We start from the raw sequence: 16484 nt of genomic DNA, 5'->3' as shown, positions 1-16484 counted from the left end.
GTTTCCTTCAGTCGCTGACAGCTGCTCTACCTGTCTGTTTGTTGGTGGCTTTGGTTTTTTTTGTGTCTGTAAGTGTGTATGTGTTTATACTTAAGGTGAATATTTTTCCAAGCAGCGCCTGATATACATGATAAAGCTGCCTTTGCTGTCCCCCCGCTAGGCTAAATATTTCATCCACCTCATTTAAATCTTTTTATGGAGACAACACTGCCGGAAGTCAGAATTATCCCCTCTCCTTTCAATTTGATACATTTGTCCTTCTGCTCGCTCTGTCTGAGTCTCTTGTCTCACTTGTTTTATCCCCTTCAATTCCCCCATCAGATCCTCGTACACTTGGGGCTGCTGACGAAGGAGTCGGGTTTCAAGATTGCAGAGAACGCCTTCAGCGGTGGCCCCCTGGGCGAGCTGGTCCAGTGGAGTGATCTCATCACCACGCTGTACCTGCTTGGTCACGACGTCCGCATCTCAGCCTCCCTGGCTGAGCTCAAGGAGTCAGTACCTAACGCATCTCATGTAATATCAGTTCTTAACATTTTAATGTGTCTGGATGATTTGGAGCAAAGGCACACAAGATCTAACATGCCATTAATGTCCTCTACGGCTGAAAGGCAGAGGAGGGAAGGAACTCTGACGATGTCCATAATTTTTATGACTCTGTTGAATGTTAACCACTTATTATATAGTCAAAGTTTTTTGTATTTCTCCTTCAGCTGTCAACAGCTTGGGTATTCACATGACAAGGTGTTGACTGTTTTGATAAAGACGTATCACCCATGTCACTTAATCTGCTAGTATCCTTTTAAAGGATTTTGAGTTTCCTTGATAACATGTGCAAATCTTCAGACCCATCAATGCCACAGTAAACCGCGTTCAGGATTTGCTTTCACTGAAGAAACTGTATTCTTTTCAACATCAGTGGGATCATATGCTCTGATCGTTACAAAGACAAAAGGGAGCCGGCTTTTTAAGTTGCATGATGGCCATTCCCTTGCAGGAACAAAACAAGTGTGACCCCCCCCCCCCCACACACACACACACACACACACCAAAACCAATTAAAGGTAATCTTTTGACTGTGCCATTTTTCTTTTCAAGTGTCACTCTGAATCACGTTGACAGCTTCATGTTGTCGAGCGATCTCATATTATCCAACGCCCTCTTGGTTTTCAGACAAAGTGAAGTATCCAAAGCCTCTTGCCTCCGTCATCCATGCTGACTTTGTCAGGGATTAATTTTCTCTGTTGTTTGCATTGAGTTAAAGTAAGCACCGGGAAGGGCAGTTTGCACGATGCCAATGTTCAAAGGTCATGACTGGGTCATAGACTTAAAGTCTTAACAGACTGTAAAATCCCAATAACTCTTCCTTCATGTTTGCATTTATATTCGCTACTGTCCCATTCTTGAAATGTGATTTTTCTAGTCCCAATTGTGTGCCTTGTGGTATCTTTACTGTATAAATATGCCCTTTACTATGCATTTATATTGGCAACACGGGTGTCCCTGGCAAACCTGCTTGCATGTGACGTCAATAGTCCAAGTTTGAAAAATCTCCAGAAATATAGTGCTAATCCCACAAAAAAAACAGACTTTCCTAACCGTCATCCTTCTTTCTCCAGTATCATGCGCAAGGTCATGGGGAACAAATCCAGTTGTCCCACCCAGGGTGACAAGATAGTGGAGCTCATCTACATTGACATCGTGGGCCTCACGCAGTTCAAGAAGACAATGGGGCCTTCCTGGGTCCACTACCAGTAAGTGCACTGAAAGTGTGCAACCAGATGTCATATTATGTGTGTGTGTGTGTGTGTTTGCGCGTGTGTGTGTATTCTGTGCTTCAGCCAAACAAGTCTTTCACTGCTCCGCTGCCAAATTTAGCGTAGCAATTTTAAAGTTAGTAAATTGTGTCATCGATGTTATTTGCCTTGAAATAAAGTGGCCGGCTGCCATGTAGTACTGACCCTGCCAGGTCAACAAAATGTGCAGTCAGCCTATGTCCTAATTTGTTTCGCAGTCCATTTTGCTCAGCCAGAGATGCTTTGCATTTTCCATCATGGGCTAACAGCACAGATGTGCGGGAAGCCTTGACGTGCTAAGATCTTTCTTAGCAATTCTCATCAATGTTCTACATATTCGGCTGTGAGTCACCTAAATCAGTCAAACATCTGCAACCTTGTACTACAGTTTGTTAGAACAGCTTCTTTCACATTGGCAAGGACTATTAGGGAGGGGAATGTGATTGTGTGGTGCTCATCGGGACAATGAGTCTATTTTCAGCTTATACATTACAGTAATTTCCCATAAGCCCCAAGTCGTGTTTGTTGCAAGTGAGTCTATTCTATTCTCCTGGTGGATTGCTCCACCGAGAACTGTAGATTTGGCCTTCCTGGTCGCGTTTGAAAGTGCCCTCATCAGCTTGCGCTGACAGGAAAAGAAAAGGAACAATAAGTCTGGGGGTACTAATGGCCTCTGCAGCTTGTCGCCGGGTTTTGTTTGTCAGTGACATAACACCTTCAACTGCATCCAGCCCTTTTGTGCCCTGAGGAAATCGAGTCAGCCGCAGGCAGGAATGCAAGGTCCAGATGCTGTTTGCTTCATCACTTCTCTTGCCATTACAGAACAGTCATGTCAAAGCACTTTTTTGAAAAGCGCACGCAGAACCATCATCATTCCCTTTTTTCGGCATGTTGTTTTCAGAAATAGCAGCTGATAGCTTGTCGGGCCAGCTTGCGATAAATGCGTTTTGTTATTGCCACGTTCTTCTTCTTCCTCTTCTTCTTATCTGTGTTTCCCGCCGTATCACTGTGTTTAACATTACTCCAGAGAAGCAGGGATACTTTGAGCTAAGCATCAGATGCAGCCAACACCGCTTCATTGTTCCATTTCATGTCATCTTTTCATTCGATAGCACAAAGGAAGTGGTACACTCAGATTTGCATCACGCACGCAAGGAAATGCCCCAATGTGTTTGTGTGGGGCCTGTGTGTTTGAAGGTTGTATAAACTCACCCATACTGCACGAACGAACAGGCAGACATCACTCGTGTGTTGCTACTCTGTAACCGCAAGTTGGATTTCAAAAGCTCTTCTCAGCCTGCTATACTTTTGTATAGTTTCTAATTTCAGTTCTCCAATATTATCCACTATGTTATTTGCCAAATGCTGTCTGAAAGCCAAAGTTGTGTGTGTGTTGGGGGGGGTTTAAGGAGGTGTGTAATAAGGATTGCGTACGTGTGTTTGTGCGAGAGTTCATGTTCTGTCTGAGAAATACATCAGTAGTTGAAAACAGCAGAGCTGTGTTTTTAAAGGCACCATGTATCTGACTATGGCATCATCTTCTTTTCCTTTTAGAAAAAACACCACCAGTTGGTGTCTAGCACTTACAGACATAAAGCGGTTCCACAGCAAATCCTTCGTCATCAGTTTTGCATAAGAGTATTTTTTATATTGCTTTTAGCACATGCCAGGTAAAACCCCTGTATGTTATCCATTTGGGATTATTTCAGATAAACCAATTAACTTAACTTTGACTGATAAACCTATTCATTTTCACTCAGCCCAGCCTATTTGCTATATTGCCGTGTTGCTAAGCGAGTACTGATAAACAGCGCAGCGTCAAATCCTGTTCCATTTAGGAGCCTAAATTCAACCTACTGCGCTCACTATATGTGCTAAAAGCCTCACCAGAGACATGGTTACTGCTGCAGCAGCAGGCCTCATCTGTTAGGTGTATCTACTGCAAAAAGATTGGGGATGTTTTGGTTTGTTTGTTTTTTTCTTCTCCAGAACAAGTGGAATGGACATGTTGTTGTTGTTGTTGTGCACCCTGAAGTTTCCACAATGTTTCCAAGCTCTCATCTTTTCCCATGGGCCCTCTTGTGTTCACATAGCCAGCTGCACAGCATCTGCCTGCATGGACAGATGATCACTGACAGAGTGTCACAACTGAGAGATTGTTGTTTTTACCTGCAGATTTATTTTGCTTTGCATTTCTGCATAGGTGAATTTGTTTATATTTTACTTTCATTGCTGCTTCAGGGGAGAGGAAGCCAATTTGCTTATCATCAGTGCATATGTTTGTTGCTGTATTGAGGACAAATGCAGAGGATAAAATGAGTGGGCAGCTTCAGCTGATTGGAAATATGTATATAACAGATGTGTGAAAACAATTCTGATGGAATTCAGTTTATTTAAAAATCCTTTTCCTAAGAAAAAAAGAAATTGCTTGATATTTCACTTCTTAAAAACAACAAAAATGTTGGAAAATATCTCAACGCCGCAAGACTAGAAAGAGCAGGCATTAGCAAATCAGCGTCAAGAAGAGAAAGTTGTAAAAACCCCAAGCTTCCATTTGATTAAAATATGTGAGCGATGTTCGGATTGCATTAAACACACAAAGACAAATGTACCAATATATATTCGAATTGGATCCCATCCTCAAGTGGAAAACATTTGCATATTTTTAATGATTCAATTCCTTCTAGCTGTCTTAATTTGTATGGAGGGTTTCTTTTTTTTTTTTTTTGAAACAGCAATTGTCAATCCCCAGCTCAGTGCCCATCTCATTGGTTTAAGTACAACTTTGTGGCGTCAGAGTTCCCAGATCCAGTAGAGACTTGTATCTGGATTCCTTGCGGCACTTTGTTTTGACGTAACCCGCTGAGCAACAATTTCAAAGGAACATACGGTTGGTAAATGCAAGAGAATTTCCTTGTAGTTTTGGATCATCACAAACTTAACACTTAACTCAACAGAATTCTTACGAATATCTCAATCATGTTTCACCAGTCACACCTACTTGTTAGCTTCCTGTTAAGACCTATCATTTATTGACAGTCAAACAGCAGGCCTGCACAAGACGACCCCTGCAGCTACTACTGAGAAACTGTCAAATCTATTGTTTATGTGGTTCATTTCCTTCACTATTACATTTTTAAGTTTGAGTGGTCATGCAGAGTCTGAGCTTGTCATTTGGAATTTATTGCCTCACAAAGTAAATATTAGCAAAACCTCCCGGGCTGAGGCTGATCATTCGACACATCATTTATGAACATTTATGAGTCCCGTTGAAGCCATTGATAGCAAAAGTATGGTGAATTCTCACATCTCCACAACAATTGGATATGAACCCTTCTTTAACTTTAATTTTGTATAGTAACCCATTTAAATACAGTAATAAGACAGATCACTAATTCCCCAGTCTGTTTGTCGCCAAGTTGTTTTGTTTGCCCTCAAGATTTACAGGCTACCAAAGAGCACCGGTTAAAGTCCTGTAAGTGGATAATTGTCACATTAAACCTGGACCAATGAAGCGAGTTTTGTCATGTTGCTCCTTCAGATTCACACACTCATCCACAGGGCCATGGAGGACAAAACTCCTGTGCTGCTTTTTTTTTGTTTATCCGTTTCTCCATTGAGCTCATCAGAAACTGTGACAAGAAATTCATCAGTCACATTTCTTGCGTTTGGTCTATCGATGCCTCTGCATCAGACGGTGTCTTGCTGAATTACCCCCCCCACACACACACACACAAAAAAAATACACGCGAGGCTAATATTACAGAACTAATGGATATAAATGGATTACTTATGGTCTTCTGACATATATTGCATGAAAACAACAAGGCATCCTTGTTGAAATGGATGTGTTTTGTTTGACTGGATAATAATTCTCACTGCGTCACATGTACCAGGTCTGTTTTGTTAACCAAAGGATTCAAGGCATTTCAGTCAGAAAAGAAATACTGTCCTTACATTTTCCAGGCTTCCTCAAAAAAACAGATTCTTCACAATGGCGTAATCTTTCCAATCTTTATGGTAATTAAAAAATGCAGTTAATTTTCCTTTTCCCATTTGCTTCGCAAATCTCACAGGCCTTATCTTCTTCACCGGCGCCACCTTCAATTCTCATTTCATTCATTGTCATTTTCCTGTCATGCTGGTGCCTCTAAATTCTCTTGGGGGAACCCTTGAACTGCTGAATATGTGACCAATGTGAATTTTTGGGCAGTTGATGTGGGATTGGATTTTAGGGTTTAGCCCTCCACAGTTACAAATAAAGTGTGCATAACAAAGTGAGGCTGGTGGATCAGAACGAAACCCAACCTATCCAATGTGAAGGCCGTGAGAATCTTAAACAACCTGTCTTTCTGTGTCGCCATAGGTGCATGCTGCGAGTGCTGGATTCATTCGGGACGGAGCCAGAGTTCAACCATGCCCACTACGCTCAGTCTAAGGGTCACAAGACGCCGTGGGGGAAGTGGAACCTCAACCCGCAGCAGTTCAATACCATGTTCCGTAAGTTCCCAGAGCAAAGCTGTAATCATAGGAACCCAAAGGGCAAGCATGATCCCGCATTTTGCGTTGTGGGATTTGTTGGTGTAACCGCGAGGTAAAACCAACGGGAGGAAGCCCGGTAGGAGATCGACAGATAAGACAGACGGCGCTACCATACATCGACAGGTGGAGCTGGTTGGGTCATGGGCGCCCAGGTGGACAGCGCTGGTGTACACGGATGAGGCAGGAACACGGGTCAGAAACAGGAGTGGGTGGCTAGGCAGATGGCGCTATCATACACCGACAAGGGATCGTTATGTATCCTGTATCGCGGCAGGATACACAGGTTTACACCGCAGAGGGGAGTGGCAGGATGCATCTCGCCGGGGTGAAGGAGGGAATGAAGAAGACCGAGGAAAATTGACAAATGATCCAGGAACAAGTCAGGCTCAGAGCTCAGGCTTTTAACCCTTCGCTGATCACCGCGAACCAGGACCAGCCTTGCACGCCCACTCGCACGGCAGTCTTCGGCTGCGCCCAACCCCGACATTTTGGCTTCCATACGGGGGATTTCGAATTCACAATAGAATTAACAGCAACAAAAAAGAAAAACCACAGTGGTTCCTCCTCGGTCAGCAGATTTCATCAGCTCGACCGCTTCCTCTTTGTTGATGTTAAATAAGATGAAGTCGCCAAGCGTGGCCTGAGGCAGCATTTGTCGGCTTCCGCGTGCATCATACCACACACCATTGCGATTCCATTTTAATATTCTCCAATTATTATGATGTTTGGGTTGGAATTGGACATGGCGGTAAATCCAGTGCCGTGCCAGTTATGGAATGTCATCAGGCAGATTAAAGCAAAGTAAGAGGTCGGATACCCAGCACTCCGTTTTATTGTGATTATGAACGTTCAGATTTTATTGTGCCGCATATGTGCACTGCTGCTGTCGTTAGATCACTCAGCAGCCTCATTTTCTGAAGTGAATGAGCAGCGGCACCACACCGGAGAGAAAGGAGCCAGTCTTCTCTCAGGGGTACTGACTTTTCTTTTTCTTTCCGAGAAAGTGAAATGTTACCCCTACAGTCCCTGGTTGTCAGGTGAAATGAGGGGCTCTCCAGAATACCCCTGTGTCTGAATAGATCCTTTGTCTGTTTAATAGTGTATGCCTTTCTCATAACACACAGGGTCCTTGCAAAAAAAAAAAAAAGTTAAGAGTTGCCAGCTTAGATGATATCACCGGTGAAATCAGTGGACTTTGGTTTGATCAGGTGTTAAGGTTGTAAAAATGGCGTTGCTTCCAGGTATAAGGAAAGAGCTCTGCTGCCTGATGTATCTCTTTGGGTTAGAGAGCAACATGTATGCCAAATGAAGATCGGTATGTGAAAGTTACACGGCCCCAGAGGCGCGACTCCAACAGGATCTGTTGTTGCAGGTTTTTCTGACCAGGTGTTTCTGTTTGTCGGTGACAGAAGACTATCAGAGAAGATGTCGGGATGGTTCCTCTTCTAAAAAGCTCCACCCAACTGCCAGTATGGGCAGCAAAGTAAAATGTGTTAACCACGGGGCTACTAGATTAGGTATGATTTAAGGTGTATCTCTTGCCAGGTGTATCTCTTGTTTTATTGAGGGGGAGGGCCAACTTTGACATTGATCAATAGGTTTTACCACTTCTTAGTTATTGTTTAACTTTGGGCTTCGGTTCTTCTTGTCTCTGTGAGGCCTCTTTTGTTCCACGCTTCTGCAGAGCCTGGTTGGATCCACAGGTACCCTTTGCCCTACTTTTTCTCTTTAAAACCATCGTCTAACACTTTCTCTGCCTAGTGGCATTAGTCGATTCACAGAACTGCCAGACGTATTCTCGATCAATGACTGAGCGTGGTCACATCTGCTGGATGGATATCTGTGTGGCAGAGATTTACCCTGGATAGCCTCGCATGATGGAAGTGCTTCAGAGCCATTGTGGGCATGTCTATTCAGACACTAATTAATACAATTTCCGTCACATATGCAGTCCTTCTAGTCTGTCACAGGGAATGTCTGTCACCCTTTTCACCTTGATTTTAGCCTCCTTGAATAACCCTTTCCTGGATGACTGCCAGTGATGTTTAAAAAAAAAAACTTATTTGTGAAGAATCTGGTTCATGGTCGGTGCAGATAACCTTCAAGTCACAGTGGATTCAGCGGTGTTGTCATCAGTACCTCAGCAGAGCTGTTTTGAAGTGTTGGCTCCAGAAGGCTTGTCCACCAAGCGTTTGTCACAAACACCAAAACGGGGGACAGCGAGTAATCAATTCTAGATTCGGATTCGTTCGTGTTAAAATTAGGCAGGGCCCCATGAAACCTTGGCTAGAGAGAATTGTGAGACCATGATCGCTGGCCAATAAGATAAGACAAGGCCAAATTGACCCCGTTAATCTTTTTCATCCAGGCCACGGTAACAAGTACAAGGCAGCTGTTGTTTCCACAGACTGCACATCTTGATGGGGCTGATTCTGTGAAGCAGAAAAGCTCAATGAATACAATGCTTATCTAATTAAAGGTTCAGTGTCAGGCTGGAAGTTGTGCGAAGGGTCCAGTTGGACCACTTTCTAATACAATATTTTAACTTCAAACAAAGTTACCAGAGCTTTTTGGGTCCATTATGCTAGCATGGAGCATGGAGTTGACTATAATATACTGACTGATGGTCTGATGTGCTAACTTTGTTTAGAAAATTTGAGATGAATATAAATATGTGTGGCTTAGGAGTCAGATTTGTTAACCTGATTTTTTTTTTTTTTTCTAAACCCCTTGCTCCAATTAGTGCTTGTGCTACCATCCATTGAACTCCTTTCCTTAAATTTTCAAATCTGGTCACATCAAAATGATGTATTTTTTTGATACCCTTTGTATTTTTCAACTTTCAAATGACTTATGATCGGTGTTTGAGGAAATTATGTTGCTTCCCAGGCCTTTATACAAAGTCTGCAGTTGCGGTTAAAATAATTTCAGTATTGGCTTATGTATGTATTTTATTTTCTTGCCGTTTCCCTGCTGCTGATTACTGGCGAGGGGTTAAACGCAGACCACGTTTATCTTCAAAGCTTTGCCTCAAGATCTGCCTGGCAGATGAATGTAAAGCTTTGGTTCATAATGTTATTGTATAATATTTTGTTTTTTTTTGCTTTGTTTTATTTCTTTTTAAATTTACATTTCTGTAATGCATGCATGTTCTCCAACTTTGTATATTCATGCTGCCCAAGGCACAGATGTTGTGTTAAAACGTACAGATGCATCATTGTGGCATAAGCGGAAGTAGGTATTAAACAAGGATCTTATGAGACACCCATTGAAACGATGAAGAATATGAATTACTTCACGCTGTCATTCTTCATTAATGTTTTGTATCAATGAAACTTTTATCATTTAGAGTTCATACGTGCACACAGATATTTGCTGCGACTGCTACTATTTGTAATAGAGGACAAGATTAAATCAGAAGCATGTCTTCATAGAGACAATCTGTTGAAATCTTAGTTTATTCTATTGATGTTTTTTTTTTTTTCCTCACTTATTTCATTTGTTTCCATGCCATCTGCATGCTGTGCTGTAGCACCATTTATAAGCCTTTCAGATTACAGCGGCATATCGGGACTCACAAGTGGCTTGTAGATGAGGGGAAACACTTACACATTAAATGAGTTATATACTGTATTGCAGTGAATCTCAAATATGTATCCGAGCGCAATTTGTTATGATAATACTGAATTGTGAAGTGTTGGCAAGCTCCCAACCCTTTAACATCGCTGCTGCACAGAGTCCAGAGAGTCTGGTGTTGGCCAGGCATTCTTCTGGTCGATGGCAGAAACAGTAGGCAGCTCGATTACTCGATACAAATTCGTAGAAACGTGTGAATAGCATACATTGGACTGATGGTGGCTGAGGAAGAAGTGTGTTTATATCACTCCTCTTCCTGTTGACTCAGCACCTATATTACCCTCAATGCATTTTGTTTTTTGTTGTGCCTGCCATACAGTTTGTAGCCCAAGGCAGGGGATAAGGTGACAGCGCTTTGATATAGGCGGTGAGAAGCTCAGTATGTATATTTGCAATAGAAATGACCGGTAAGTGAATGTAAATGATTGAAAGAGAAGTTTGGCTTCTGTGCTCATGGTCTATTGGATTCGGGGTTACATCAGCCTGGTGCTTTAAGTTGTGTGGATATCATTGTTTGGTGAAGACTCTGGGACGGGGCAAGACTGACGAGGCTCCGAGGAGCCCGAATGTTCCCGTGCTGTCAGAAAAGATATCCTACCCGAAACGGTATCGCTGACATTTCTTTAACCTTTTTCTTCGCCTCAGCTCAGCTAGATTTACAATTATTGACTCGTAGTTTGACAGCGTACACCCCCACACCCACCGACCCCCTCCTTTCTACTGCAAGCCCCCCCCCACCCCTGGCAAATTTGTCAAGAGCAGCAAACCAGCTGCTTGCACTGCAATACTGTCCTCTCAGGTTGTTTGTTAGCTAATAGCGAGTGAAACAGTGGCAGGCTGAGTGACATTTTGAGTGGCAGCTCTATCGGGAGGAGGAGCATCTGTTGCCAAAAACCATCAAGATGCTTGTGCCCTAATAAACAGCCAGGCCTGTTCACACAGTTAGTTTAGTCCATGAGTACGACAGCCGCCCCTGTTCACTGCCAAGAACTTGACACACAGGTTGGTGGATTTGTGGCCTTGTAACTGCAACTTATTGCCGCCATATTCAAGCAGCAAAGCGGAACACCAAGCGTATGCTTTATTTTAACTCGTTTCCATATTGACACCATTTTGTCACCTCTTCGCTGAGCGATTTGCGATTAAAATAAATAAACCTTACAGCGGTATTACCATAGAGACACCTCTGAGGTCACAAGCTCAGAATTGTGGATTTGGTATGTTGCTTTTCCAGTCTTCCAAGTTTTGCACGGTGAGTCCAATTTAACGCATTATTTCAAACCGAGAACGTGCAGCAAGTCCATATTTGTACTTCCGTAATTGATGCTTTTCAGTATTTTCAGTATTTCCATATGACAAAATAAATGTGCAGTGATTGAAATATATACATTTTATCTGTGCTTAATCCCATCCCACAATCAGGGGTCAGAATCACACGCGCACTGCTGACCAATAAAAGTCCAGTACAGCCGAGTTAGCATCGACTTGTCGACTTGTGATCTCGCCAGTTATTTTTTTAAACATGACAAAGCCCCTCCAAAACCGCCGCTGACATAACAGGACTGCGTTCCTCTTCACCCGGGCAAATCTGTTTCGCAGAGAGTTGCATTACACAACCCTTTTTTCGAGACCATGTATTATTAACAGTGACTGTCGCACTGGATATCATTTGCAAAGTCCGCCCAGTGTGTTTGGAAAGCAGCATAAGAGCATTTTCGTTGGGTTAGTTGTAAAATCTTTTGATCGTTTCATCATGTTTTTGGTGTTGTAGGATCTGCAGGTGTCTGAATAACACCCAGTCCCACGTGACTGCAAACACAAACACATCGCAAAGTGAGATGATATTGCCGAGCCATTAAAAGGTTCTGCTGTGGATCGGACCCCTGAGATGTGCACGGGAGGAGCGGTATCTCGGCGCATTAAACCTACTCGCTATCAAACCGTGCAACTCAGTGCCGGCATAATGGCTGTCATCCTGAGCGCGAGCTTTCACAGGAAGACCAGCTCTGCCACTTTTCAACACCCATATCAGCTGATGGGAATGTATAGTGCGTAATTCAAATTGTAAAAAGTAAAGCCACTCCCCGTTTCCTTTGTGCACTAGACAATACAACAAGGTATTCTTACAATACCTCACAGAATAGTGCGTTCAAGTGTCATCGATGGCAATGCTCCATGCTATAAAAAGTTGACCGTAAATATCAAAGAATCTTCCTGCTGACATTGAAAAGATCTCTGCTGCCTTCATTCTCTCTTGAAGCTCAAGACATGGGTTCTTGCTTGTTGTTTTTAATCCTCTTTTAAAGAATCTTTGTTTTTCGGCCGACCTTAGCGCACAACATTTGGTGTAACCACAACACGCGAGCTGAACTGCGGATGATGAAGATTTGGTCTGCACAACATTTGCAAGAGATGAAAATTGTGGTATACACATGGATTTTAATTCCTCAAATTCCGTCTCTCTACAACTCATTAGTCACTGCACCGAAGGAAATTCCATCCCTGTCATTTTCGTCTGGGGTAATGAAAAAAAAAAAAAATGGAATGATAAAGCTCTCTGACCACAGCAAATCCCTGGTGTTCTGACACAGACCACAAATGTGCACCAAAACACCTCCCTCGCTAGCAGTTTCATTTATGACTTGCTGCAACTGAACCAAAACAAAGGCCGGGTGGCTCTGCGTCTCAATCCTGTACTTTCTTTTTCACAATTAGCACATAACATTTAGTCATTACAAATCCTTGCCTTCTTGTTTATTTTTTCAGATAGCATAGCAGTAAAACAAAATTAAAAAAAAAAAAAAAAAAGAGCCTCCAGCGCCAGGCTTTTAAACTTGACCTGCTATTGATGTAGTTCCCATAGTAACCAATCATCACCAGGCAGCGGGGAGTGAAGTGAACAAAAGGAACGGTGCTGCACAATTGCTCTCATTTCTCTGGAATATTGCAATTCACTCTTAAATGTAAATGCTCATTGTTCAGTTGATTGGGAAAACCACTGTGTGTGTGTGTATGTGCGTGTGTGTTGGGGTTCGATGTTTCGCTTGTGACAATGTCAGAGATGAGAAAACATTGGCCGAAGTCTAATCTCTCCCAAAGAGCGATCGATCACTTCCCCTTTGCTCGTTCTTTCTTTTTCGGCTTTTTTGGTCAGTGTCTCATTCTCCCTTTATCCTGCCATACCTTTTATTGTTTCATCATAACAAATTATAATTGAATCCCTTGTGAGCTTTTCAGCAGATGACTTTTAGACCATTAAAACACGAACCAGGAAACTCCCGCCACCAAATGCCTCCTCTCTGGTCGGCAAACACTCACACCGAGGCCAGTGTGAAGACATCTTCTGGCCCCGTTATTTTGATCATCCATAGGAATGCATGGGTGCACAGGTGGTCATGCAAAGAGACCTGGAGGGCGTGATGAGAAAACACAAAAGCAATTAAACTGTTCTTCAAATGAGATGAGAAGAAAAAAAGCCGCAGGATCCTGTGATTCATGAACATGAGCTGGCGAATAACATGAAAAACAGACATTGATCTATTACGGCAAAAGGGACTCAGGTGGCAGTTTGCTGCTGCTGCTGTGATAAATTACTTAATACTACAGGGACTGGTGTCATTAACTGACTTAAATGTTTAACAGTTTGCATCTTCTCTCCCCAGCCCACACGCCAGATAACAGTTTCCTGGGCTTTGTGGTGGAGCAACACCTCAACGCCAGCGACATCAAGCACATCGACGATATCAAGCGGCAGAACCAGTCCCTCGTCTATGGCAAGGTGGACAACTTCTGGAAGGTCAGCACGGTGGCAAAACCGTCGAAGCCGTCGCTCTTTTCACGCTTTGTCTTCTAACACGTTGTGTTTTCGTGTTGTACGCAGACAGACTTGTGTAATAACCCGCAGCAGAGGAAGAGCGAAAGTAGTCCCTTTGTCGGTGCATTAAAAATTCAAGGAGCCGAAAAACAAAACTTGGCACTTAATATAGTCTTAAATCTGGCCTCGGAAATACTTACACAGACACATTTCTGCAAAGGACTGTAAATGATTTCACAAAATATGCTAAAGGCCTCCGGTGCACCGAGGATAACCTGTTTCTCAGACCTCCGAGAGCGCTGCTTTGAAGCAACTTTGGGTAAAACGTTTGCAAGAAACTTAATAAGCGCCCGGTTCAGGAGCTGAAATTCTGCTTATCGCCTTCTTAGTGGAGTTTAATATATTCAAATGCACGCGGTCATACTGCGGCACAGAGACCCAGGGATTACTGTATCCCAGACAAAAAAGACTTGGAGAGATTTGCACGTTGTTTGCCGTGCCACGGATGCTGGATTACTGCCCTTGCCTTGATGAGCTTTCCGCCAACACCATGTACGTCCAGATCCGTGCAGGAGAATCAAATTCGTATAACGTGTCTGTGGTGAAAAAACGTTCTCCTTCTGTTTTACAATAGATTTCAATAAGAAGCTTTAACCAAATGACAAATGAACTCTTGCTCAAACAATACCATTCTATTGCACATTTTCCATCTATCTTTCATTCGACGTTGTCAGACCAATTGACTTTATCTTCAGTTTGTCCAAACACAGTTGTTTGCCAAGCTCTTTGTCCTTCGTTCCCTCGGTTTCACACCTTTAAGCTCCCTTAGATAAGGGTAACCCGCTGAGGAGCTCCAGTGTCTGTAGATCCAACCTCAGTACCTGTAGCAATGGCTTTCAAAAGTCGGGTTCCAAATTGTTGGCTCATTGTTTACCCGCTTTCTGTTTGCGGTAAGTGTTTGCTCTGAGCCAGTCTTGTATTGCTCGGGTAACTAAATAGCTGTTTCTTTCCTGGGAACACGCTCCTTTAAGGTAAACATTAAGGAACGTCAAATATGTTTAGCTGTGACAGCCTCCTCAACCGGCACTGAAGGACAAATTACAATTTCAACGTATATGTATTTCCTGCTCATGAATGTGTGGCAGATCTTCTTCTTATACTGCTCTCTTCGGGGGATCGGCGCCGCCAATCACCTGCCTCCATCTAAGCCTCTCTTCTGGATCCTCCTCCTTCCTCATCTAAAGTCACTCCAACAATAAATCTCTTTACCGGTCTTCCTCTAAACCTCCTTTTCTGGTTGTTCCAACCTCCCTCTACCATCCCAGCCTGAGTTTACCTCTAGGACATTTTAGCACCTGCTGTCCCACCTGACAGACCCCTTCCTCTGTATCCTCCTCAGTCCCAAAGAGAACCTCCACATCTTCATTTCTGTCTAGCGGAGTATAACAGACTTTTTAGAGCATTGGGAAAAGTTTGTTTTTGTTTGCTGTTTCGCTTGAACTGCAGCCAGTAGTTCTTTCTTCTTAGAAGGATCACAAGGTGAACTATAGTTGTCGCCTTCCGGAGAATTCTGGAACAGACACGAAGGACATGCAGAGGGTCTCGACAATGTTTGGCCATGGAATTCATTTCATAGGGTAGCAGAAAAATCTGAATTTGACCGCCGCAAACAGCATCAAATGTCAACACCTGAATAGAGACAAATTACAAACGCTTGTTTTTCAAAGTTGTAACTTTACCACTCAATCCCAAGGTGCTTGTTTTATTTTGTTTCCCAATCCCGAGGATGCAGGTGTGCCGTCTTGGTGCATTGTGACCTCTGTATCCAGTCAGTTTAGCTTCAAAAGGCCAGATGAAAGAGCCAATTGGGGCATTAGCCGCTAATCATGCTCCCCAGCGTATTCATTAGCTCCCTCTTTTAATTAAAGGACGATTTCGAATTTCGGGCTGGCTGATAATGAGCTGACTGACTAATGCCCACCTTTTTTTTTTTTTTTTTTGAAATCCATGCGGTCTTTTCGTCTTTCCAGCTCTTTCTACTTAGATTTCATTTGTATATATATCATCTGTAACACAGAGTGGGATCCAGCAGCAGGAAAATGATTATGAAGGTAAAAATTGTGATGGTGAATTACACCAGTTGGCAGAATGATCCGATGTCCAATAACTCCAGACAGATTAATATTTTGTATGAAATTAAGCACTTCTTGTTTGTCACTGTGTCTTAAGTACATTTGAAATTATATTCTCATCCAAACATTTTTACCCTTTTTTGTGTTAATGTGACTCATGGAATGACATTTTCCTAAGTCAAATGACCCCTTTGGCAGTTTTCATTGGGATAACCTTCCCTTCTCAGCTTGTGTGACTGGTGGATGTGGTGGAGCAGATTGCGGGACAAAAAAAACAGTACCCCAACACACACACTTTCCTACACCTGCTATGTTGATTTTGATACATGATTATAAACGTTTATTAACAATAATTATAAACTTTTATTATCTAAGAGCTCCCCTCAAGATGCTTTGTGTTGCAAATGTCACTCGTTAAAAATATTAGCTATTGGATGCTAAAAATAAAAGGGGCAGGGGGATACTGGGGGAAAGTATGTTGTTTGTCCTTTTTTTGTTTTTATTTTGGGAGCTCAAACAGCCAAGTTGTATAAAGAATAGTTGTCGCTGTTTTCCAACATTTATTTG

General features: G+C 42.7%; 1 protein-coding gene across 1 annotated transcript in view; it reads left to right on the top strand.

Moving 5' to 3' along the window:
* Positions 1-16484, top strand: part of mgat5 (alpha-1,6-mannosylglycoprotein 6-beta-N-acetylglucosaminyltransferase) — a 78555-nt gene that overhangs the window by 41036 nt on the left and 21035 nt on the right. The window contains exons 8-11 of the mRNA XM_086148027.1: positions 322-491; positions 1617-1751; positions 6160-6293; positions 13634-13767. Coding sequence (XP_086004153.1) covers positions 322-491; positions 1617-1751; positions 6160-6293; positions 13634-13767 — 573 coding nt within the window. The remainder of the gene's footprint in view (positions 1-321; positions 492-1616; positions 1752-6159; positions 6294-13633; positions 13768-16484) is intronic.

The sequence above is a fragment of the Fistularia commersonii genome, chromosome 6, assembly GCF_037954325.1.
Source record: "Fistularia commersonii isolate RoL2024-O1a breed Wild chromosome 6, RoL_Fcom_v1.0, whole genome shotgun sequence".
In the NCBI taxonomy this organism is placed as follows: Eukaryota; Metazoa; Chordata; class Actinopteri; order Syngnathiformes; family Fistulariidae; genus Fistularia; species Fistularia commersonii.
This window is presented reverse-complemented; position numbering and strand designations above follow the sequence as displayed.